At 41.5% G+C, this 25,318-nt stretch overlaps 1 protein-coding gene across 1 annotated transcript; it reads right to left on the reverse strand.

Moving 5' to 3' along the window:
• Positions 1–6,947: 6,947 nt before the first annotated feature.
• Positions 6,948–25,274, reverse strand: tgfb2 (transforming growth factor, beta 2). Its single transcript, XM_068332732.1, has 7 exons — positions 23,986–25,274; positions 12,428–12,591; positions 10,562–10,694; positions 10,337–10,447; positions 9,017–9,197; positions 8,515–8,668; positions 6,948–8,417 (listed from the first exon to the last, which is right to left on the reverse strand). Exons 1-7 carry the CDS (start codon positions 24,329–24,331, stop codon positions 8,259–8,261), a joined length of 1,248 nt encoding a protein of 415 aa, XP_068188833.1. The 5' UTR covers positions 24,332–25,274; the 3' UTR covers positions 6,948–8,258.
• Positions 25,275–25,318: the final 44 nt, after the last annotated feature.

A 25,318-nucleotide genomic window follows, 5' to 3' on the forward strand; every position in this document is an offset into this window, starting at 1 on the left:
GGGACTCAGTACATTCTTCTCATGATTATGCTAACAAAATATTCATGGGCACAATTTTGATCAATGCAAAATCAATAGCTTAATGTTTGATGCAATTTTTCACCAGAGTTGGTGTAGCTGATATAATATTAACAAATCTAACTAGGTTTTGAATTATTATTTAACATAAACATTGCATTTATATTGATGTTTTTATTTAGTTATTGTTTATGTTTATTGTTTATGTTTACAGTTTTGTTTACACTGTATGTTTACACTTTAGACCTATCCTGCTTTATGTGCTTTCAATTGCCCCTTGGGGACTAATAAAGTTAATTTCAATTTGAATTTGAAATCAGATCTGCTTTTACTTGTACTCTGCAGACATGGGTACTTAGCATTAGGAGCTAAAGGACCACACATTATCACCCTCAAACTGCTGGTCTAGCAGACTGTTGGAACGAGAACTTGAAACCAGTGCACTAAAAGTTTGTGAGTAGGAGAGGTAAAGACTTGAATCACTGGCTGCCACAAATACCATTTTTATACAAGGAAGGTCCCCAAGCTTGTGGTTTCTGTCCGTTTGAATTGTTGTACAGGTATGAGGTCAGAGACACTCTTTCAGTCCTGGGAGAGATCTAGGAAGGATAGTTGGTTCTTACTATTTCTTATATTGTCCAAAAGACAGGCTGGCTTGAGAAAATTAAGCGCACTGTATAAGTCATGTATTACGACTCAGACAGATGGCATATCTAGGGCACTGGGTCAGTAACAGGTAACCAGCAACAACCCGGAGTCCAGATCATATAGTGGGAGGAAGAAGCTTTGTTATGGTGTCTATGTAGGTTCTCAATTGTCCAGGTCATGGTTATCCAAAGCTGTTTAAATCAATCCACTGGACTTTAAGAAAATTCCTTGAAGACATTTTACCTCTCATTTAAGAGGCTTCAAATTCATAGAGAAGGAGCCCCCCTCAGACCTATCGTCAGCAGCATCAACTCAATCACATACAACATCGCCAAGTATGTTACCACCATCTTTGCCCCATTAGTGGGGAAGAATACCTACCATATACATAAGTCCGTGGACTTTATGGAAAAGGTGAGAGGACTGAGACTGGATGCAGGTGAGACCATGGGATTGATGTCACCTCCCTATTCACATGCGTTCCCAAAATGGAGGTGGTGGAAACAGTAAAACAGCTTTTACAGGACAACATCCTCAGTGACAGAACGAATCTCAACCCTGACCAGATCTGCCAACTTCTGGACCTCTGCCTATGTACCACCTTTTTCCAGTACGGAGCAACATCAAGGCACTGGTTTCCTTACATGGACGACACATGTAAGGAAAGATCAAAATTCATGAGGTGCAACCTTTCACCGAACACATCAAGTCGGTGGACAGCAACATCAAGTTCACTAGAGACGGTGAGAAGGACAACAGATAGCCCTTTTTGGATTGTGATGTCCGCAAAGATGACGACAGAAGTCTGAGTCTTTGGGTATAAAGGAAACCAACATACACTGACTAGTACCTGGGTTTTGACTCTCACCATCCACTGAAGCACAAGCTTGAAATTATCAGGACCCTGCAAAACAGGGCCGACAAGTTACCCAGTAGTACCCAAGCCCAGGCAAAGGAACACAAACACTGAAAATTTCTTGATATCCTGACTAGACATTTGAGAAAGCTGACACAAGATCCAGAAAAGAGAAAACCCCAATGAGGATGGAAGAGAAGGAGAATAGGTGGAATGACATACAGTAGAGATTCCATATGTGTCTGGACTGTCTGATTTTTAACAAACATCAGATTCCTGTGTATTTTAAGCTGAGCAACATCCTGAGACAAACACTGGTCCACCCAAAAGACCTCACACCACACAGTCAGAAGAGTAACCTGGTATATGCAGTTAAAAGCAGCAAGGAAGGCTGAGATGTCTACATAGGAGAAACTAAACAGCCACTCGACATCACCTTTCACCTTATTAAAATGAGGTCCTTTCGAAACGACTCGGCAGATTAACCCAGGTGAAGTGTCTCATGCTAATGACATCCATTAGCAAGCAAAGGCTCGGGAAAGATGCATTTCTACAACCCTCCTCTCCACAGCCAGTGGTCATCGAGGGCCATGAGGTGGAGGTGGTTGGAAACTACAAATACCTGGGACTGCAGCTAGACAGCAGACTGGACTGGTCATTCAACTGGGAATGTGTGTACAAGAAGGGGCAGAGCAGGATGTACTTCCTGAGGAGGCTGGCCTCCTTCAACATCTGTCCTAAGCTCCTTTTCATGTTCTATCAGTCCGTAGGCTCCACTGTGCTGTCATACGCCATTGTGTGTTGGGGTGGGGGGGCCAGGAAAAGACATATGGACCGTCTGAACAGACTCATCCGCAGAGCGGGCTCAGTGGTCGGGCTGAGCCTGGACTCTGTGGAGACAGTTCTGGAGAGCAGGACCATGACCAAAGTCAAATCTATCTTGAACAACACCAGCCCCCCCCGCACACCCCCTTCTCCCAGCAGAGAAGCACCTTCAACGGCAGACTGCTGTCACACAGCGCCTCAACAGAGAGATTGAGGTCCTCCTTCGTGCCCCGTGCCATCAGGGGGTACAATGACTCTCTCAGGAGGGGGGCGACGTCAGCACGTGGTTGAATGGAGGGGAGGAGATTGGATGTTAGCCTGTGCTGCAGTGTAGTGGGGTCAAGGTGTCGTGATGTATACAGTGATATTGGGATAATGACGTGTCTTACAATGTAAGAAGGGTGTACCTTACTTACCAGGTGGGCCTCCTGCTATCTTTCACTTTGACTTTTTTTTCTTTTTTTGTACTTTTTGTACTTTAGTATATATCCTGTTAGTGTAGTGTATGTTATGTTAGTGTAGTGTATGTTCGGTTAGTGTAGTGTATGTCTTGTGGTATTTCCTTCCCTGTGGTGTCAGTGTTTCTTTTTTCTCCAGGTGCTTATCCACTTTAGAGGAGCCAGACACGTCTCAACTATAGTTTTTAGTATATGAATAGCACTGACCACACCTCACAGGTGTAATAAGGTGAGACAAAACCAACCACCAGTAGAACTGAAGAAGAAGTGAAACATCAGAGAAGGGACAGTCTACCCCATGGCTGTGATCCAGCTGTGCTATTTGCCTGTTTGTAGCTAATCACTCCATTTATTATTGTCCCCTGGAGGTCAGCTGCCTGTTACTGTTGTCACATTATTTTGCTTGTGTAGTATAAAGGGGCTTTGAAAACACCACAACATTATTTTGTTCAATTTAATCAAATAAGGGAGACACAGGAAACAGCCTCTCTTGGAAAAACTGAGATCTTTAAAAAAAAAAAAAGGCATATGAAAGGCACATAAGCATTCTTTGCCCTGTTCCAAACTTCGGAAGACTTGTCACAGCAGTTCTCCTTCCCCTTCTATCAGGTCATTGGGTTTATCCTTCTCTCAGCTCCTCATAATGATTGACAGGGACAGTTGGTATTCCTGGCACAAATTCAAAGCCAGCACTCAGCCTCAGAGAGACAACCCACTATTTGATAAAGGCTCCATTCCAAATGAGAGAGTTAAGAGTTCTTCTTTGTACTTCTGCCTCTCACAAACAACACGTGCAAACAATACACATGCATATCGAGACGGGGAGAAAGTCGTACACAGAGGCATGCGTTACCACTGCACTGACAAGTAAAGCAGATGTTTGCTGAGTGGCAAACATTTCATATCTGACTGTTATCAGAATGTGCAATTTAGACTAACCCTCCATCCATTACAAAAGGATTTAGATAGTCGGTATCCTGAAACAATCAAACAGCAGCAACACCCAGTTCACCGCGAAAAATAAACATCCATCTTATCCATCCATCCATCCATCCATCTTTAACCGCTTATTCGGAGCCAGGCCATGGAGACTGAATAAGCCTCCATGGCATCTCAGCAGGGATGTCCATTCTTCCCCTGAAGAATGGACCTCGGGATTCGGGGGATCCCGAGGTCAGCCGAGAGACATAGTCCCTCCAGCATGTCCTAGATCTTCCACAAGCCCTCCTCCCGGTAGGACACGCTTTGAACACCTCCCCACGGAGGCGTCCAGGAGACATCCGGAACAGATGCCCAATCCACCTCAGCTGGCTCAGCTTGATATGGAGGAGCAGCGGCTCTACTCTGAGCTCCTCCCTGGTGCCTAAGCTCCTCACCCTGTCTCTAAGGGAGCACCCAGCCACGACATCCAGCTTAGTTCAGCAAAATTCTATCTTCTCTGGCAAAAGCCATTTATCTGCATATAACGATGCAATCCTGTTAGCGTTAGCTGCGTTACTGCCAATTGAATTGTACCACACCAGTAAATTAATCAATTAGGTCTAAGAAGACTCAGTGAGTTAAAAGTACATGAAACATAATATTGTTACCGTAGCGACCTGGAGAGGAGAAATCGACATCTCTTTGCAGACAACACAGAAACAGGACAGCCATCGGGGACTTTGTTTTTTAAGTGAAAAAAAAAATCACTGATCAAAAAAAGATGTTTCCCAGAAGAAAGAGGACATCTTTAACAAGTTACGAGTTCATCCCAGAGCCACACATGAAAGGGTTAGCATTGTCCACGCACATTAATGCCTAGGGTCAATTTAGAGTAGGGGTGTCAAACTCATTTTCACTGAGGGCCACATGACATAGTAGCTGCACACAAAGGACCAGATGTAACTACAAGACAGTAGAAATGTAACTAAATGTAATAAAAAATCAGTGTTCAGTAGCACTGACTTACATATATATTTGCATATACAGTATGCTGATAAATATGTTTGCAAGTTGCCCTGTTATTATTAACATAAATCCTTAATCTGTCAGGTCTATAGTTTGATTAGTCCAACAAATCCCGCTTTTCCTCCACACATTGCAGGTACGTTTTTTACCTGTCCGCCGCATCTCAACGTATAACGTACGTTCCGAGAAAAATGATGTCCACATAAGAGGGCATTCATTTTAAATTTAAATACCATTAAGCCAAAATTGAGTAATGATGTAAAGACTGTTGAACCACAATTTAAAAGTAATGTTTAATTTTCATGTTTAGTCATTATTACTTTTCTTATTCAGGAAGTATTCAGGATTTTTCTTGCATTAAAAGAGGGGAACCGACAATTTTATCCATGTATGTTTGTGTTGTATGTGCGAATTGGAAGAAGAAAAAATTGTCTTCTGCAGGAAGTTTGGAGGGCTGAAGATTCACCATCACTTCAGGCAAAAACAAGTCATTCAAGCGTGTGAGCTTTATTTGTCTGAAGGAACACACACACCTTAAAGTTCCCTTGAGTCTTAAATAATTTATTTTACCATTAGAGCACCACAACAATACAGCATAGAGGGTCACAATAATATCATCCTCATTATCAAAACAACAAATACACATAAAAAATATAACCCTATCTTGACAAACGTAGGGCTGTTGCTGTCCTTTTCTGCTATTTGACGACTGTACTGGCACTAGAAACCCAAAGGGGCTCGGTTCAGGCTACCTACGCTCATTTTGGGAACGTAGAAAACTATTTCATAAAATCTAATCCAAAGTCCATCGGTGCAATTTATTTTTATTATGGAGACAAAACCCCCTGACTGGCAGCTTTTGTAAGTTTGTGGTTGAAACAGACTCTTCAACAGGACAGTACTGCAATGCAAAACATGATAATGACAAAGGCTGCCATTGGTGGGGTAGCCTAATGCTCTGGCTCATTTTATATTTATTACATCAAAATCTTTGATAAACTTTGACCATATAGCTTTTAAAAATTCAGCTCCCTTTCTTCTGGGCTTGAAATGAATATTGAAGGGTATAAAATGTCTTCAATTCTTGGAGTTTTCTCTATATTTGAAAAAACAGTAAACATCCAATCACTACAAAATCCATCCAGAAAAAAAAAATCAATGGGATATGAATGATACCTCTGATCATAAATAAGAGTATATTTGTTCTGAAAGGAATAATTTTGGTTAATTAAAAATCAGTGCATTCATATTTTGGTTAAAACAATCACAACTCACTTGAGATTAAGAAGGTTCTGGGTTTTAAATTGTGGGACAGTTGTAGTGTTTGTAAAGTTGATTGTCCCTCACTGCAGAGGAAGATTTCATCAAATCAAATTAATTTTTTTTATTTCCAAATAATAACAGAAGTCATCTATTGGTACCTTACATATAGAGCTGGTCTATACGCACAGCTAAGGCGAAGACGGAAGGTCAAAGGGTCAAAGCAGGTCTGTAAACTGTGTCTAATACATTAGAGTAGTACCTGTAGTAAAGAACACGACTGCAGAAGTAATCCTCTATAGCCATCGTTTCTCTATAAACACATTAACACCTGGTATTAACACACATCCTGGGTCGTCCAATCAAAAGTGGACAGGTCTGAGTCTGTCAGATGTCACGTGATCGGATCACATGATTCCTGCTCTATATGGAAATAAACTTGCATTGCAACGGAAAAAACTGTTTGTTTGGTTTTTTTTAAAGTGATATACAGGATTGTGGAGATAGAGCCTTCATCTGTGAATCTGAAGGTCAATGATTTGGACCTCAGCCCATAGTTTCCATGTCAAAGTGATGTTGGGAAAGATTCTGAACCCCAATCACTGTACATTCAGTCTGTGAGTAGTCTATAGATTGATATCAGTCATGATAAACAGGTGGCATGGTGACCTTTGCCCCCACTCTGTTAAAGGTAGCTTGGCTTAAAAGCACTGTGAGCGGTCAATAAAACTGAAATAGAATGGAAAGAGTCAACATCTGTGAAATGTACAAGACGGCCCAGACATTTCAGAATTATCAACGGCAGCACTAAATACATCATTACATTATGGTTATTACTATCAAACCTGAAGCGACAGACAAGCCTATAATTTGTACTGGCTACTTGACCCCCGTCCGGCCCCCCACACCTCCCTCCCCCACTCCCCACTCAAATAGATAAGATTAACTGCAGAAAAGGAATGAATGTATTTCTATAGCATGACATGTTTACAGTCTATAAAACAGAGTTAATAGGCTTGTACAGTGAAAATGCAATAAACTAACATTTTTTTTAATAAGGAAAGAAAGAACATAAATGGCCTCCATCAATTTTATACGATGTTCCAAGTTATTCTTTTTTATAATTACATTACAATTTTTACAAATTATAAATAATTAATTTGTAATTATTTATTTATAGTTATTTATTTATTTATATATTTTGTCATTTAGTTTTATTTCCAACTCAACATCTTGCAGAATGTGACTGGCCTCTTCTGTTGAGCTACTGAGGTAAAACCAGGACACCTAAAGGAATGCCTGGTCTGATGCTCTACGAGCACCAGACCATCATAATAAACCGGATTTACGGCTTAAATGTCTCAAGAGATCTACTTTTTACTCATTTGCTAGACTTTTCATGTCATTATCAACATATGTGAACTAGTGTATATAATCATCTATTTAATATTTCCGGGGCTTGTTCCACATTGAGACTGTGTGAGGAGTGTGTGGGGCGATGCGTGTTGACAGGGCTTTCAAAATGGGGCATATCTGTACAAATGTCACTCTGTATGTGAAGCAGACCTTTTTATTTCCTATTCATGGGTGTGTCAATAATCCAAACTATGACTTTAGTTATTGATTATCTTAGAAATAGTTGATATTTTCTCCAATGTGATAACTGAATTTGATTTCATCATCCTTTTTTATGTACAAACAGCCGAGTGAAATAACCAAACATTAATCTGGCTCAGAGTAAACTGGGAGACTTTTTGATATGTACAGATATGTAAAGCACCACTTTGGTCGTGTTTCCTGTTTCTGCACTGAAATCCAGTGAGCCGTTGACCAAAAAACATCTTTGAACTGAGTGGCCAGTATTTTTATTCATTTTTAACACACATTATTCAGACAACAAGGGGACGTTCATCAGAACGTCTGCATAGAGGCACAAAATAACTGCTTATTTCGACAACATATATCCACTTTGTTTCACTATTAAATTATTAAACAGCTATTGAATTGTTCTGAACATGCACTTCTTCTATCCTCCCACATGTCTCCAAATGGAATTTACCCCAAAAACATGGCTAGCATTACAACAGCTCATGTAAGTAGCCCATAATCCGCTGTTTATGATTCTGTGTGTGTGTGTGTGTGTGTGTGTGTGTGTGTGTGTGTGTGTGTGTGTGTGTGTGTGTGTGTGTGTGTGTGTGTATGCAAGAGATCAAGAGAGTGCATGTTTTTGCTCTATTTTAGGGGTTCTAGCTGCATTTGCAGGACTTGACCTTCATATTAGAGAGCTGCTCTATTTTGGGGGTCTTGCCAATGTAGTAGAGGATGGTGAGAGGTTCGAGGTCCTGGGAGACACAGCAGGGTGAGGCTGATGCTTCAGGGTTGATGGTGTTATACAGTCCTAACACCTGGAAAACAACAGTTAGAACGATAGCATGTAGAAAATATAACAATAAGACCAGTAGAGCAGACAGACCGGTCCCTGACCAGTCTGTCTGTCAGTACCTTGGAATGCTGGGTGTCAGCGCTCCAGAGATACGGACAGGCCCCAGCACAAAAGTTAGCCTCATAACCCTTTGGCTCATGGATCCACCTCCAGCCCAGGTCCTTCTTAAAGTCGATGTAGAGCGACCGTAAGCAGCAGTTGTCCTGAACGTTTCTACAGAGATAGAAGACAGAGTTTGGAAACTAAGCATCTTCCTCCACACGGAGCCGACACCTCCCACACTAGAGTGTGCTACTAATTTCCCCTAGGGGATAAATACAGTATATAAAATAATATAAAACATTTTCTTTTCGTTAAAATACTTCAGTGTAGATTTTCCAAACAATTTGTTTGTGAAAGTCTAGCAATCATCTATTTCAGTGACAGAGTCTGAATATAAATCAGCTAACATTCAGTATTGATTAATTCCTGATGTGTAGGGAAATGTTCATGCTGGTGTAATCTTTACCTTTGTGTCACTTCTGTGTTATTAGAATTAGTGGTTGAGTTCCACAGGAGTACCTGGAGCAGTAGGCAGCGTCCAGGGCCCTCCTGGACCGGTGGGTCTTGTGCTGGGACTGGGACTGGGATTCCAGCCGGTATGAAGGCAGCAGCATGAGGAGGAGGTGTGGAGCCCGAGTGCTGTGTCGCCGCTTCTTAAACACCTTCAGGTCACCGCCGTGGATGAAGCTGTCATCAATACCTGGTGATATAACAACAGAGATCAGCAGCTTCACTTTAATATTTAACATACATTTTGCTCCTGAACAGATTTTTGTAAAAAAAAAATAAAAATAATAATTAAAAAAACCTAAAACAAAGTGACTCATAAATTCCATTTTCTCTTGACCATAAAAATGGTGCATTTATTCAATCACATTTCTACACAAATGACTGCCATTCCCCCTCTCACCATCATTTGCGTGTCCTACATGCCTTGTGTGTGTCTGTTTGCTGCTGGTCTGGTTTAATGCTTACATGAAAAATAATTGTTATTTGAAAAAAAAAACCCCATTTAGTTAACATTCTAATGAAGTAATTAATCTACTATAATGTATTGATATATTACTTATATATTATTAATTATGAAGTTTTTCCCCTGCAGAAGGCTCACAACAAAAAAATGTTGGAAAGCATTCCAAGATATAACAAAAATGTACCAACACTTGTTTGTGTCTCTCAGTAACATTTAATATAATGTTTGATATAATAAATAAAAACATGTATTTAATGGAAACAAGTCAATAAAATATTCCTGTGCCAAAATGTTGGGGACACACTTGATTGTTTATTTGCTACCATGTGCTGATACTGATCTCAAGCACACACATCACACATAATAAATATTAGTCAACTAAATGTGTTTTTTTGTCCATCTTTTAAATCACTCATTTTGAAAGTATAACATGACTACTGAGACATTTATGTGAACATCTAAATATCTCACACATTTAACAGATGAAAATAAGTGACAATCTTCAGCTCCCTCATTTTCCACCCAACTGGTCAAGGCCGATGACCGCCCTCCAGAGTTTGGGTCCTGCCCAGAGTTTCTTCCTCAATAAAGACGTTTTTCCCCACGTATGTCACGTATGCTTGCTCTGGAGGGTTCTGTTGGGTTTGTCTGTCTTTTTTAAAGCACTTTGAAATGACTGATGTGATTAAACACAAATAAAGACACAGACAAACGAACAAACGTGGTTGATCACATTACCTCCACTTCCTCCAAAAGAAGAGAAAAATGGATCTCAGATCTTGTCAATAATCTCATTGGACACACTGGAGGTGTGACCAACACAAGGCTCAACCTTCACATCCGTTCAGATTTTTCAATCAAATAACCTGCAAATCGTGCCTCCAGCTCCTCGCTCTTGTTGGGGATGATGTAGTTATTTGATGGCACAAACGTGCAACACGGACAATGCAGACTGATCTTGAATCCACTGTTTCTGTCTGTGGAGAAGGATAAAAATTCAGATTATAAAGTGTTGTTACAACAACAGACGATACAGAACAAAGGAATGCTTTAGGGATGTGTGTGTGTGTGTGTGTGTGTGTGTGTGTTACCTCTGTGATTCAGCCATTCGCTCACAGCCTCGGTCACATCGAACGAAAGCCACTCCCCTTCCGTTTGCGTACGAACCACCTTGCTGTCGATGTAGCGCTGCGTGGGGGATGTCAGGTCTTTGTGTCCTAAAATCTGCAGAGGAAATAACCATTAACACTTAAAGCCAGACTTAAAGTCTGCTGGATAATTATTGCGTGGGCGACTGTTGTTCAGTTCAAGTTATTTAATCCCAGCTGGTGGAAGGAGTTTCTTCTTATTCCTTAAAAAAAGACGTTGAAGGATCCGGTGTTCATGGAAGAGAAGGGTCAAATCGTTGTGCTCAAAGAATGAGTATGAGACAGTATGAGACAGTATGAGACAGTATGAGACAGTATGAGACAGGTTGAGACAGTATGAGACAGTATGAGACAGGTTGAGACAATATGAGACAATATGAGACAGTATGAGACAGTATGAGACAGGTTGAGACAGTATGAGACAGGTTGAGACAGCGTCTGCTGTTCTTCTGAGGTGGCCATAGGAGGATGTGAGTGTTGATAACGGAATGAAAATGTCCTTTACTTTATAAACTGGATAATTCTGTAGTCTTTCTTCTTCTGTTGAGTTTCTGAATGAAATCTGGACAGAGTTTTAATCCGACTGGAGGACAGACGTCTCTCTTCTCTCTGATTGATTTGCCATGTGTGGGAGGGGTCGTGAGAGTCTAACACGATGCTCAACAGGCCTCTGTCATTCTGCTGTCCTTCACAGCCTGTATTTACTTTGGCTTGTGTCTGTCTAATGTGTAAAACAGCAATCCTATTCCTGCGATCTCCTTTTAGGGCAGGTGTGTGTGTGTGTGTGTGTGTTCCTCTCTCTCTCTCTCTTTCTCTATGAAAAATAAAACAAGTAGTGGTGAACCAGTTTTTACAGTCAAAGAGTTTTACAGATTGAAAAACTTTTTTTAAAAAAAGAGATGATTGTGGAGAACAGATAATTTTTTTTCTTAATTTTGTCTGCTTTTTTTTGTTTAGTTTGATAAATGTTAAAAGGTTAAATGTGCCTTTGTTCAGGAAACGCACAGTACTGTTAAAAATCCTCTTGACGTGAATCTCTTTTGGATTTTGTGTCAACGGGATTATTTTGTAATTTGACTTTTATGAATAAACGTGATGTTAAAAATCAAATCTCTCTCTTTCTCTTATTAAAGAAAAAAGAAAGAAAACACACAAGAATGAGTAAAGCAAAAAAGAAAAAATTGATGAAGAAAAAAAACACAGCAGGAATGAACATGTTGGTTTTAAAACTGGGCACACTGAACGTGAAAGGAGCAGAGGACCTGGAGGAAAGAATCTGTTTTAAACAAATATAAACCAATGCCTAAATCAACACTTTTAGGATGTGTTTGTCATTACTGTCACCGTTTTGTAAAGAAAAAGGTATTCAAGGATTGTTCCTGCATATTAATATAAAGTCATAAATTCTTTCTTTAGAAATAACATTTTATAGTGAATTTTTACAGTTTTGTACTGGGAATTATTTGACAGTTAATAAAAAAAATCAAACCTCATGTTTTCTCTGAATTAACATGAAGACTCATGATTATAACTTTTTCCTTCTTCTGATGCACTTGTCAAAATGCCGTACACTTAATATTTATGGTTATGCAGCACAATTAATAACCATACTTGATACTCAATAAAAATGTGGGCAATTGCAACGGATGTAATTCACCCTCTGTAAAAATGACAAAACATATTCAATCTTTTAGAATAATTATGATTCTGAAATTTAAATTCCTTCCTGAAAAAAAATGAATTAACCTGATTTACTTGCAGGAACCCCGGCAGCTCCTGAGGTCAGAGGTCAGAGGTCAGTGTGTGTACCTGGTAGAGCTCGATGCGCTGCTCCGACACCCGCGCTCTGTGGTTCTGAAGACGGAAGATCCTGAGCTCAGCCTTCACCAGGTTAGAGGCATTCTTTTCCATCGAGGACACATCGAATGAAACTCTCCTGAAGTAAGGGCTGAACTGTGTGGGAGAGATAACGTCTGCAAAACAGGAGAGAGAGCATAGAAAAGGATTTGTTGGTGGGATTAAAACACACAGATAAACTGGACAACCAAGTCATCAAAGTGTTCTTGAGGAAAGAATCCCCCAAAATCTCCAGAACCATGAAGCAGAGCTGAAAACACTGCACTGGTGACAAAAGAAGATGGAAACTTTTTATTAATTAACCAACATTTAAAACATAAAATTGTTGCTGTGTTAATCCGACCATCACAATAAGATAAGAACCTACAGCAAACACTGCTGTAGTCCAACATCAATCAATCAATCAATCAATCAATCAGCTTTTATTTGTAAAGTGCTTAATCACATCAACAGACATTTAAAGTGCTTTTACAGGCAGGGAAACCCAACAGAACCCTCCAGAGCATAAGTGACAGCAGCGGGGGAAAACTCCCCCATTGAGGAAGAAACTCTGGCCAGGACCCAGGTGAGAATGGAGAATTGGAGAGAGAGAGGTGGGAGAGGAGGAGTAACAGGGAGGGTCAGAGGGAAGAAGGAGGACAGAGGAGCTCAGTGTGTGTTGATGTTGGGTCTCCATCAGTGTAGACCTACAGTAAATAACTATCTACCCAGAAACCACCAGGGGCTCTCTGAGAGGCGTTTGACCTTCTGACATGTTGTTTGAACAAACAAGCCAACATCAACATGTTTATTCCCTCAGCGCCTTCTGCTGCAGATCAGAAGAAGTGAACACGTGTGTGCAGCCGAGGCAGATGAACCGAGACCAATGATTCTCTGTTCCACACTCACACACACACACACACACTCACACACACACACACTCACACACACAGCAGGATCAGCAGAAAGCAAAGTGTGTGTTCGAACTGCTGCAGAGCCTCATGAATGAGTGTCCTGTGAAACACCAACACAAGACATATTGAGACGGGGCCACGGTAACACACACTGTGGACGGCAGAGACACACACACACACACACACACACACACACACACACACGCACACACACACACACACACACGCACACACACACACACACACACACACACATACAAACATGTAACACTCCTCCTGTCAGTTTGCTTTAATTTCCCTTTAGACTATTGGTGAATTTGTGTTGGGCAGACATCTTTTACTGCAGCGCTCTGGCTACTGACCTCATTAACAAATAATCATCATCATCATCATCATCATCATCATCATAAAAGAGAGTCTGGTTGATGTCAGGGGAACCAAACCAAAGAATGTCATAAGTTTCCGATACCTTTTGAGAAATAGAACAAGTTCAAACATGTTTTACTGCTTTATGTACTTTATGAGCTTGATTTACTTAATTTTGATTTATTGTGTTTTGTTTTACTCCTTTATGTGCTTTTAATTGCCCCTTGGAGACAAATATAAAGTTTTTTTGAATTTGAATTTGAATGTTTTAACAGATCATGTTGTACATCTGTCCACTAGAGTAAAGCTGGCCCCCTCTAATACAGTGTTTTAAAATGTTTAAAGTATGACAGAAATATGGTGACATTATTTTCTGTAATACTGTAAACATTGTAGTTTTCATGGTGATTAAAACACAGATTTCAGGGAACATAACATTAAAAATATTTGTTATATTTGATAAGTAAATATCTTTTCTTGTCTGTTTTCTCTCGGCCTCTGCGTCGGCGTTGTCGGTATCCCAGACTCGACTGTATTATGGATGTAACTTCTTACCATTGGAGAATGGAAACAGGAATGTAATACTAGTCTGCAGGGTTGAAATTCTGGAAATGACTAAAGGGAAAGTATTTGACCTACTTTTGAACATTTCTCATGTCTGTATGACATCCACAATGAGAACGACGGAATAGGACAACAGCGAGCTAATTTAAATATCTTTAAACTCATGAAAAGAAAACACTATAATGCAGTGTCACAATATGAAAGATTTGGCTTTGATTCCACTATGAACTAGAGTAATTTAATTCAATTTTCACGTTTCTTTAAACTTTCTTTAACCAGGAAAAAGTCCCATTGAATTACAGTAACTTTATCCTGGGACTCCTGTCCAAAACAGATATAAACTGAAATTTTACTCAAACACCATTCAGCTAGAGAAACAGAGTTGATCTCATTCAAGTTCTAACTATATTTCCAATGTAACCACATTTTCCTGTGTTAGACACACATTCATCATCTGTTATTTCAATTATATTTCATGGAATGACATGAAATCAACTTTATTATTTGTTTATTTCCCTGTAGGAGAAATTATTTGTCCACTCTGGTACATTAAATGTAGTTGTTAGTCACACGCGTATACTGTATATGTGGGTACCGGCCTGTAACACACACACACACACACACACACACACACACACACACACACACATACACACTAATATACATTCATGCGAGTGACTAACTGATTACTAGAGTGTGCCACTAATTTCTCTTCGGAGATTATAACAATATGTAGCCACGTATGTATGTGGCTACATATTATATCGGCGTGTTGTTTTAGGCTAACTCATCAACACTCACGACTTCACCTGATCGCGGATTTTTAGGTAGGCCATCATGTGATACCATTCGCTCATTCTATTGGCTGACGGCATCCGGAAGTGTGCTCGGTTCCGTGAGTCTCGGACTTCCGTAAGACATCAAAGTACTTTAAACAGTCGGTAAAAGTGTGGGAAAAGGTAATGCAGGTGGTTTAATGTAAGTATGGGGAGGGTTCATAAACAATTAAATTACCGTAAATAATAGAGGAATATACAGAATATATATATATATATATATATATATATATATATATATACACACACATACACACACACATATATATACACACACACACACACACACATATATATACACTTCATATACACTTCATATACATATATATATATATATATATACACATACACACACACACACATATATGCAGAAAAAAATACTGTATACAGTGCTCCCTCATTCTTTGCGGTTAGTGCGTTCCAGGGACCACACGTGATTAATGAATTCCGTGATAGAGCAACAAACTATTTATCTTATTATTTACTGTAATTTAAACCAACAGTATAGGACTGAGAGTAGGGACGTTGAATGTTGGAACTATGACAGGAAAAGGTAGAGAGTTGGTTGACATGATGCAGAGGAGGAAGGTAGACATACTGTGTGTCCAGGAGACCAGGTGGAAAGGTAGCAAGGCTAGAAGTTTAGGAGCAGGGTTCAAGTTGTTCTATCATGGTGTAGATAGGAAGAGAAATGGAGTAGGAGTTATCTTGAAGGAGGAGTTTGTTAGGAATGTCCAGAGGCCTGTACCATAAATATTGATGAACCAAGCCGGGCTTCCTCTTACTTATCCGGCTTCACTTACCGAGACATCTGCCCTCCGGATTTTCGGTACCATAAAGCTGGCCATCAACTCACTAATTCAATTCAGGCTTGTCCACTCTAGATCTGGGCGCGCTCACATAAAAAGGGTGGAGCTTGCTGCATGCGACCAATCAAAAACATGCAACAAACCGGCCCGAGCCGCATATTTCACAACGGAGGAGCAAACAATAATAATTAATAAATACGAGCAATACAAATCAATAATCCAGGCAAAAAGCAACACAGGTGCAGCTGCGTAACAGCGCAAGGATCGCTGGGAAAACATGGCCGATCAATGCAGAAGTTAGTGCCATTATAATATTATTTCCCCACTATGACTGCACTTGTATATCTGACTACAGTAACATTTGTCTGTTCCATAAATGTATGTGTGTACCACATTTTTTGTTATGACATGTGATCGTAGCCCCCGTGACTTTATGAATGGCTCTACATACTGTGTTCTTCAGAGGTTTTCAGCATCGCCAACAAAATACATAAAAGTACCAATGAATGAATCAATCAATCCATGATTTACTTAAACAAATAATTGATTAATGGCATTTTATCTGTGGCTTTCTTGTAACCCATCCAACGAGGGATTTAAGGACATCATAATAATTACGAACATCACTAAGAAATATATTAACTGTGGCAAAGAACCTCAGGTCAATGCACACTGTCTGCGGGACTGTCAGCGCGTGGTTGCGGTGCGTTACATTACTGATGTAAGGTTCCAGCAGCTGACAGATGTAATGTAACCCCTCTCCCCAAAACCTGTACCTTTCGTATAGTGATTGTTCAGCCAATTCGAACGGATTACAGCGATCTCTAAATATTCTCTCGCGCCTGAGCGCTCTTTGCACAAGCTGTGCACCAAGATCCATCGGGTTCTCATAAAACGGACTGCCCATTTTCCAAGATAACTGATTGGTCAGTAGGTGGGGCTGTTATACCTGCTGAGCTCTTATCCTGCTCCGGAGCAGGTTAGGTGTTCAGCATAGGTTACCACAACAACATAGCCTGATAGAAAGTCAGCCACGTTTATGGTACCGAAAAGCCAGGGTTAAGCCTGAAGTTATCTCGCTAAGCCGTAGTCCAGCTTTATGGTACAGGCCTCTGGAGGTAAAAAGAGTGTCAGATAGAGTGATGAGTCTGAAGCTAGAAATAGAAGGTGTGATGTTCAGTGTTGTTAGTGGGTATGCTCCACAGGTAGGATGTGAGCTGGAGGAGAAGGAGAAATTCTGGTTGGACTCTGATGAAGTGATGCAGAGCATGCCTAGAAGTGAGAGAGTTGTCATTGGTGCAGACTTCAATGGACATGTTGGTGCAGGAAACAGAGGTGATGAGGAGGTGATGGGCAGGTTTGGTATCCAGGAGAGGAATGCAGAAGGACAGATGGTAGTTGACTTTACAAAAAGGATGGAAATGACTATAGTGAATACTTTCTTCCAGAAGAGGCAGGAACATAGGGTGTAGCCAAACAGCATAGGATGGTGGTGTGTAGGATGACTCTGGTGGTGAGGAAGATGAAGAGGACAAAGGCAGAGCAGAGGACAAAATGGTGGAAGCTGAAAAAGGAAGAGTGTTGCATGACTTTTAGGAAGGAGTTAAGACAGGCTCTGGGTGGTCAGGAGGTGCTTCCAGATGACTGGACAACTACAGCTAATGTGATCAGGGAGACAGGTAGGAGAGTACTTGGTGTGTCATCTGGAAGGAAAGTAGATAAGGAGACTTGGTGGTGGAATGAGGAGGTACAGGAGTGTATACAGAGAAAGAGGTTAGCTAAGAAGAAGTGGGACACTGAGAGGACTGAGGAGAGTAGACAGGAGTACAGGGAGATGCGGCGTAAGGTGAAGGTAGAGGTAGCAAAGGCCAAATAAGGGACTTATGATGACTTATATGCTAGGTTGGACAGTAAGGAGGGAGAGACTGATCTATACCGGTTGGCAAGACAGAGAGACAGAGATGGGAAGGATGTGCAGCAGGTTAGGGTGATTAAGGATAGGGATGGAAGTCTATTGACAGGTGCCAGTAGTGTGATGGGAAGATGGAAAGAGTTCTTTGAAGAGTTGATGAACGTGGAAAATGAGAGAGAACAAAGACTAGAAGAGGTGACTGTTGTGGACCAGGAAGTAGAGAAGATTAGTCAGAGTGAAGTGAGGAGGGCATTGAAGAGGATGAAGAGTGGAAAGGCAGTCGGTCCTGATGATATACCTGTAGAGGTATGGAAGTGTCTAGGAGAGGTGGCAGTAGAGTTTCTGACTGGGTTGTTCAACAGGATCTTAGATAGTGAGAAGATGCCTGAGGAATGGAGGAGAAGTGTGCTGGTGCCCATTTTTAAGAACAAGGGAGATGTGCAGAGTTTTGGCAACTACAGAGGAATAAAGCTGATGAGCCATACAATGAAGTTATGGGAGAGAGTAGTGGAAGCTAGACTAAGGGCAGAAGTGAAGATTTGTGAGCAGCAGTATGGTTTCATGTCAAAAAAGAGTACTACAGATGCAGTATTTGCTTTGAGGATGTTGATAGAGAAGTACAGAGAAGGCCAGAGGGAGCTGTATTGTGTTTTTGTAGATCTGGAGAAAGCTGATGACAGGGTGCCCAGAGAGGAACTGTGGTATTGTATGAGGAAGTCTGGAGTGGCAGAGAAGTATGTTAGAGCGGTGCAGGACATGTATGAGGACTGTAAGACAGTGGTGAGGTGTGCTGTAGGTGTGACAGAGGAGTTCAAGGTGGAGGTGGGACTGCATCAGGGATCAGCTCTGAGCCCCTTCTTGTTGCTATGGTGATGTTCAGGCTGACAGACGAGGTTAGACAGGAATCTCCATGGACTATGATGTTTGCAGATGACATTGTGATCTGCAGTGAGAGCAGGGAACAGGTGGAGGAGAATCTAGAGAGGTGGAGGTTTGTCCTGGAAAGGAGAGGAATGAAGGTTAGCCGCAGTAAGACAGAGTACATGTGTGTGAATGAGAGGGACCCAAGTGGAAGAGTGAGGTTACAGGGAGGAGAGATCAAGAAGGTGGAGGATTTGAAGTACTTAGGGTCAACAGTCCAGAGCAATGGAGAGTGTGGAAAAGAAGTGAAGAAGCGTGTCCAGGCAGGATGGAACGGGTGGAGGAAAGTGTCAGGTGTGATGTGTGATAGAAGAGTTTCAGCTAAAATGAAAGGAAAGGTGTACAAAACTGTGGTGAGACCAGCGATGTTGTTTGGTCTAGAGACAGTGTCCCTGAGGAAAAGACAGGAGACAGAGCTGGAGGTAGCAGAGATGAAGATGCTGAGGTTCTCTCTGGGAGTGACCAGGAAGGATAGGATCAGGAATGAGTACATCAGAGGGACAGCACATGTTAGAGGTTCTGGAGATAAAGTCAGAGAGGCCAGACTGAGATGGTTTGGACATGTCCAGAGGAGAGATAGTGAATATATTGGTAGAAGGATGCTGAGTTCTGAACTGCCAGGCAGGAGGCCTAGAGGAAGACCAAAGAGGAGGTTTATGGATGTAGTGAAAGAGGACATGAAGGTAGTTGGTGTGAGAGAAGAGGATGCAGAAGACAGGGTTAGATGGAGGACACTGATTGGCTGTGGAGACCCCTGAAGGGAAAAGCTGAAAGGAAAAGAAGAAGATTATAACAATATATGAAATAAAAAAATAAAGTAAATGAATAATTTATTATAACTATGAACCATGTCTAATTCTACAACAGCATACCACTCTACCCCCCCCCCCAACTGCATACTTACTGGAACCTTGTGTGTGTGTGTGTGTGTGTGTGTGTGTGTGTGTGTGTGTGTGTGTGTGTGTGTGTGTGTGTGTGTGTGTGTGTGTGTTATGGTGCCTGTACACACTATATACAGTGCGCCCTCGCCCTTTCGCGCATCAACTCTTGCGACTCCACCTCACTGCAGATTTTTGGTAGGCAGTCGCGTGATTCCATATGCGCATTCTATTGGCTGATGGCATTCACAAGTGTGCTCCGTTCCGTGAGTGAATGGATCGGTGAATACTAAGCTTTACAAAAGCCAGTGGGCAAGGCAGAGTGTAGCTGGTTTAAATTGAGGCTCATTAATGAAATTTGAAAATATATCAATTATAACCTTGTGCAAACCAAATAACCATCAACAAACCCATCTTTACGGTCAAAAACATTACAAAAAGAAGAGTTCTCATGCATACATGTTACCACACACCTACTAAGGGGGCAGATATCCCCACCAAAGCAACTCAGATCTGATCTGAAGCACTACCAAAATCTCTCCATGTTTTATAGACCACATTTTTTCATAACCCCTCCCTGGCTGGGAAACTCTTTCTTTCTATTGCCCCAAGTGTCTTTGAAAGTCATCGTTTGACATCATCACCAGCTTCTTTTACCTTGACAAAGCCCTCATTCTCCAAAAAGAGGGTGTACATCTCTGTGGAGTATAACTCCTTCATGACATTTGTATGTAACATTGGTTGAATTCCCCTTTAACTTGTGATGTCTGTATAACAGACATGTAAAGCTGCTGGCAAACATGTGAGCTGCTGCAGATAAGTGGCAGTAGACTGAGACAGAGGCAGAGTTGAAGGGAACAAGATCAGGCTGGGGAAGGGGGGGGTGATTGGAGGGGTCTTCCTGCCATCCATCCAGCAGCGACTGAGCGTCTCTCTCGCTGGAATTTTCCATCAAGTGAGTGGCAGGAACAGAATACACACAATACCTCACAGAGTTTAAATAGATGACTCTGAGACCTGGGACAGTGTCAACGACATAGACCCAGAGACTGCCCTACCACATAGACCCGGAGACTGCCCTACCACATAGACCCAGAGACTGCCCTACCACATAGACCCAGAGACTGCCCTACCACATAGACCCGGAGACTGCCCTACCACATAGACCCAGAGACTGCCCTACCACATAGACCCAGAGACTGCCCTACCACATAGACCCGGAGACTGCCCTACCACATAGACCCAGAGACTGCCCTACCACATAGACCTAGAGACTGCCCTACCACATAGACCCAGAGACTGCCCTACCACATAGACCCAGAGACTGCCCTACCACATGGACCTAGAGACTGCCCTAACACATAGACCCAGAGACTGCCCTACCCATTTCACCCAACTGCCCAGCATTTCTGTGAGGCTTTAAGGGTCATTGTGTCCCTCTGAGGACTTCTTGGCCTCCAACCAAATATGTCTGATACCCAGAATGTCTCTCTCTCTCCCTCTCCCCCCCCCCCCCTCTCTCTCTCTCTCTCTCTCTCTCTCTCTCTCTCTCTCTCTCTCATTCTTTCTCCCTCTCTTAATCTCTATCTGTTTCTGTCTCTCTTGGCCAATGTCACCAATACACTTCACTGAGACTCTTTCTCCTCTGTTTTGATTGATGCCAAATCAATTCTTGTGTAAGGGTCACATATAACATTTAACTATCACATTTATGATGTAAAGGAGAAAACCAAGTTGCGTATAATGGCTCTTAAGTTTGATCTGGTATAATTTTCAACTACGCTGTTCTTCTGATATTGCCTTGACCAACTGAAGGAGAAGTTCATTGCCTACAAACGGGAGGTAAACGTTTGAGAGCACAGAACAGAATCCATGTTTTTCCACTTTTTTTCTACTATTACACGTCTTCTTGTGAAAATGCTCCGCTGTTTCAAATTCAGCAACAAAGTCAATCAGCACACCACAGTCCAACACCTGAGGCGCCCATCCCCAAGAGACAGAGGACAATAAGGAAGGAGAGAAGGGTGCACAATGGGACGTACCATTAGACAGAGTTAGTAGCTAACATCAAGTATCTGGGAAAGGCCGGGTTGAAGGACAGCATTCAACCCAGATCCAAGCATCAGACCCATGGGGGCAGGTTTCAATCAGTGGAAAGACCTAAGGTGCATGCTGGGTAAAAATTCCATTCATCTGGAGGCAGTCAGGATAAAGTACAGGAACATTTGTACTGAGGATGGATTAGATATACTAATGTCCCTGTGGGAGGCACCACCTACAACTGACTCTCAAAGAGACAATAACATATTATAAGTGCAATGGTGACCACTAAGAGCAAAAACGAAATAAATTAATTTTAAAAAAGACAAAAAAAATTACACCTCACTGATCTCTGTCACAGCAGGTGTGCTTTCAGAAACTAGCACATTTCTAATGAAAGTCTTTCTGTGGATATTTTAAATGATGAATAAATGCAGTGGAAACTACTGTGTAATGACTGAAATAATTTACCTACACACTTACAGTTACAAGTCAAACATTTTCACGTTTGTGCATTTATTTTTTATTAATAAATACGGGTTACCTTACTCCCTTGGCAATATGTCATGAAATACCATTTTTAAATCTCCTTGGAAAATTTAGCCAAAGAAAAGTAAAGATAATGCAACAAATTAGGAGCTTATCTTTCTTTAACTAATATCATTAAACAACAGTCTCACCTCAACTTGACAATAGACAAACTAATATACATTATATTCTAACCTCTAAACCATGAACAGAAGAAGTGAAGTGAGGCATTTTGGAAAATTACTAATAGCAAACATTTTTAAGCATTAAAAATGTAAATAAATATCAGCAAACAATGCAAACTTCCCCATACACACAAATTATGCGTGTTTTCTGTCCTAATGTTGTTGTTGAGGTGCTATCATGTGTAATGTTTAAATCTATATCTGACAAAGTATTTGAAAAATTCAATGCAAGCTTTTCAGAAAATGTGCTGCAGTGCAAGTGTTTAGTATTTAATTTATGTAGAATTCTACTATATGAAGCCTGTTCACTCTCCAAAGTTGACCAACAGGATGCTCACAAATAAGTTAGACATGGACACAGGTAACACTTTCATCAGTCTAGACAAAAAATGGATTTATTTTAGCTCATTCAAATAGAGTGTTGAATGACCCTGACCTGCTTCCATAGGTCAGGGTCATTTAATAAAAGACCCATGAGCCAACATGTAACTGGTGCATTCTATTTGTCATGAGGTTTCTGAGATGTGTACCTAAAAAGGTACAGAAGGGAAAATGTGACCTTGACCTAGTTTTTCAAGGTCAAGGTTGGGATCTAATTTTCATCCTCTTGCCTCCCTGAATATAACGCCTTTTGTTTCGTCTTTCTCATATCTCAGGGTAGAAAATGCAAATATTTAGGGTGAAAAAAACTAATTTCCCCAAGGGGATTATCAAGAGATTGATTGATTTATTGATAATAGTTTCGCAAAGTTCCCCATTAAGCGTTTTGGACTACCTTGTGAGCCCCCTCCCCCCCTTACACACACCGGAAGTCCTGCAAATCGAACACCCCCGGAATAAATCTGGTATTACTGTAATAAAACCCTATGGTAGTGACAACACTATGACAGTAGATGGCGCTGTTTGTTTTATGGACAACACAGATTTGTTGCTATAATGTATTGCTGCCCCCTAAAGGTTAATATCAAACATCCTGTTCTATTATTTCTTTCTTCTTTTAGTCTATTTATCAATGATTCAGGTATTAGTGGTAGAAATACTTTCTGCAGCAGATCCCAGACCTGTAAACAGATTTACTCTTGTTTACCAAGAGAAGTTACATATTTACTACATTAAAACCCTAAAAAGTAAAAGTTTTCATGTAGTGGTACCAGAAAAAGTGAAAGTTGTTCATTGCACGTCTAATAAAGACTTGTTTTCTTTCATAAACATTCATTTAAACTGTTTACTTCACGTTTTCTCATCACTATTTCCTCTTTCCATTGGATTTTTATTTCTTTTTATTTTATTTTATTTTTATTTTTTTTGCTTTATTGCATGAACTGTTGCTGCAGAAAGACTTTGGCCTGCGTGTCCTTTTGCCACGCAAACTCTCTACTGGAAAAACTTGTGTTCAGCTCCAAACTCCCCCGCTCCGTCTGGATGACTTCATCCACACACATCCAGCAGCTCCTTGACCAGGGGGGGGCACCATCACTAACTTGATAACGTTCTATCTGCTATTTAAGATGAGAAGGTGTGCCAAAGAAGCACCCACAAAAAAAAAAAAACCCCAACAACATCCACGCGTGTACTCACTCTCTGAAGGGAAGAAAGGCTGCATGTCGACTTTGTGCACCTCCTTGGCGTAATACTCCTCCTCGCTCCGCTGGCGCTCACACGTCGCCGCTCGTTCGTTCGCCTTCTCCTGCAGCAGGTCCCGGGTGCTGTTGTAAATGGCGACAATATCCCGGGAGACTTCTTCTGGCTCTGGAAAATCCTCCGGGGGGTCGGTGAGCTTCAGTTTACTCAGGATCTGCCCTCGGATGGCCTCGATGCGCTTCTTCTTGAACTGATCCATATCCAGAGTGCTGCATGTGGACAAACTGAGCGCCACGGTGGCTAAATCCAAAGAGAGTAGAAGGCTGACGATACACAGGTTCATCTTCTCCTCCGAGCTTCTTCAAAATCTCGATTAAGTAAAAAAAATTTTAAAAAAAATTACAAATCTGAACAATATTCACTGGTAAATTTTAAATCCCACCAGACCTTTGCAGTTTTTGGGTAAATATCAAAGTGCGGACCATTTTGCGCACAAATCTTTGTGGCTCTCGTTCACTTCCAGTTCTTCACTTTGAATACAGAGTCCCTGGAAATCCATTCAACTGTGTGGAAACTGAGGGAGCGCCGTTATTCGATCGCAGATTTTTTACTCCTGAAGGCTCCACAGAAAGGCACACGGAGGACGCGTAAAAAGGCGCAGCCAGATGTGGACGGGCGGACATGAAAACACGTGAAATCCACTCGAGAAAAACAAAAAAAAAAAGCCTTTCAAAACGCAGAGAGATTTTCGATTCTTGAGACGCACCGTCACGTAATCTGAGGGGTACCGAGGCTCTCTCCAACCGCACCTCAAAAGATTCGGACCCCGAACTTTCCTCTCTTGTCAAAAAGCTCCTTGTTGTGTCTTGACTCGCCCCTTCTCGACCGTCCCGACGCGCAAAACTTGTTCAAAACATCACATGTCGAAGAACAACTTTCTCAGATGTGACTCACGGGTGGAGATGACATCCAAAAATGCTCATAAAGTAGTGAAGTCAACGGTGAAAACAGCTTTCCTTCCGATGAGAACTGGCGCTGTCACGCTTCTCCCCCTCACCCCTCCGGCCGGAGGAGGACTCGTCTCTGACGCGTGCCAAGCGCGCAGCGTTGGCAACGTGAGGAGCTTTTCTCCGTCAATTAACTCACACGTTACGCTCCCCCCCCCCACCCTTCTTCAAAAGTTACGCTGTGGTCATTATCAGAAAAAGGAAAACCTTTCTTTTCTAATGACGATACTACTTATCCTCGATAGGAGTGCTCGTTGTACCCCACAGGGCAGCGGGTGGCCCCGATGTCTGATGCGCGGCTGCGCAGGGTCCTAGAGCTGGCC

This window comes from Antennarius striatus, chromosome 14 (assembly GCF_040054535.1).
Source record: "Antennarius striatus isolate MH-2024 chromosome 14, ASM4005453v1, whole genome shotgun sequence".
Taxonomy (NCBI): Eukaryota; Metazoa; Chordata; class Actinopteri; order Lophiiformes; family Antennariidae; genus Antennarius; species Antennarius striatus.

What these genes read in the sequence shown, in the direction of transcription:
- tgfb2 (XM_068332732.1), bottom strand. Translation starts at nt 24,331, where the DNA reads ATGAACCTGTGTATCGTCAGCCTTCTACTCTCTTTGGATTTAGCCACC. An exon ending in CGAATGGCTGAATCACAGAG is followed by an intron (nt 10,448 to 10,561) that starts GTAACACACACA and finishes CCTTCTCCACAG; the next exon opens with ACAGAAACAGTGGATTCAAG. An exon ending in GCTGGAGGCACGATTTGCAG is followed by an intron (nt 9,198 to 10,336) that starts GTTATTTGATTG and finishes TTATATCACCAG; the next exon opens with GTATTGATGACAGCTTCATC.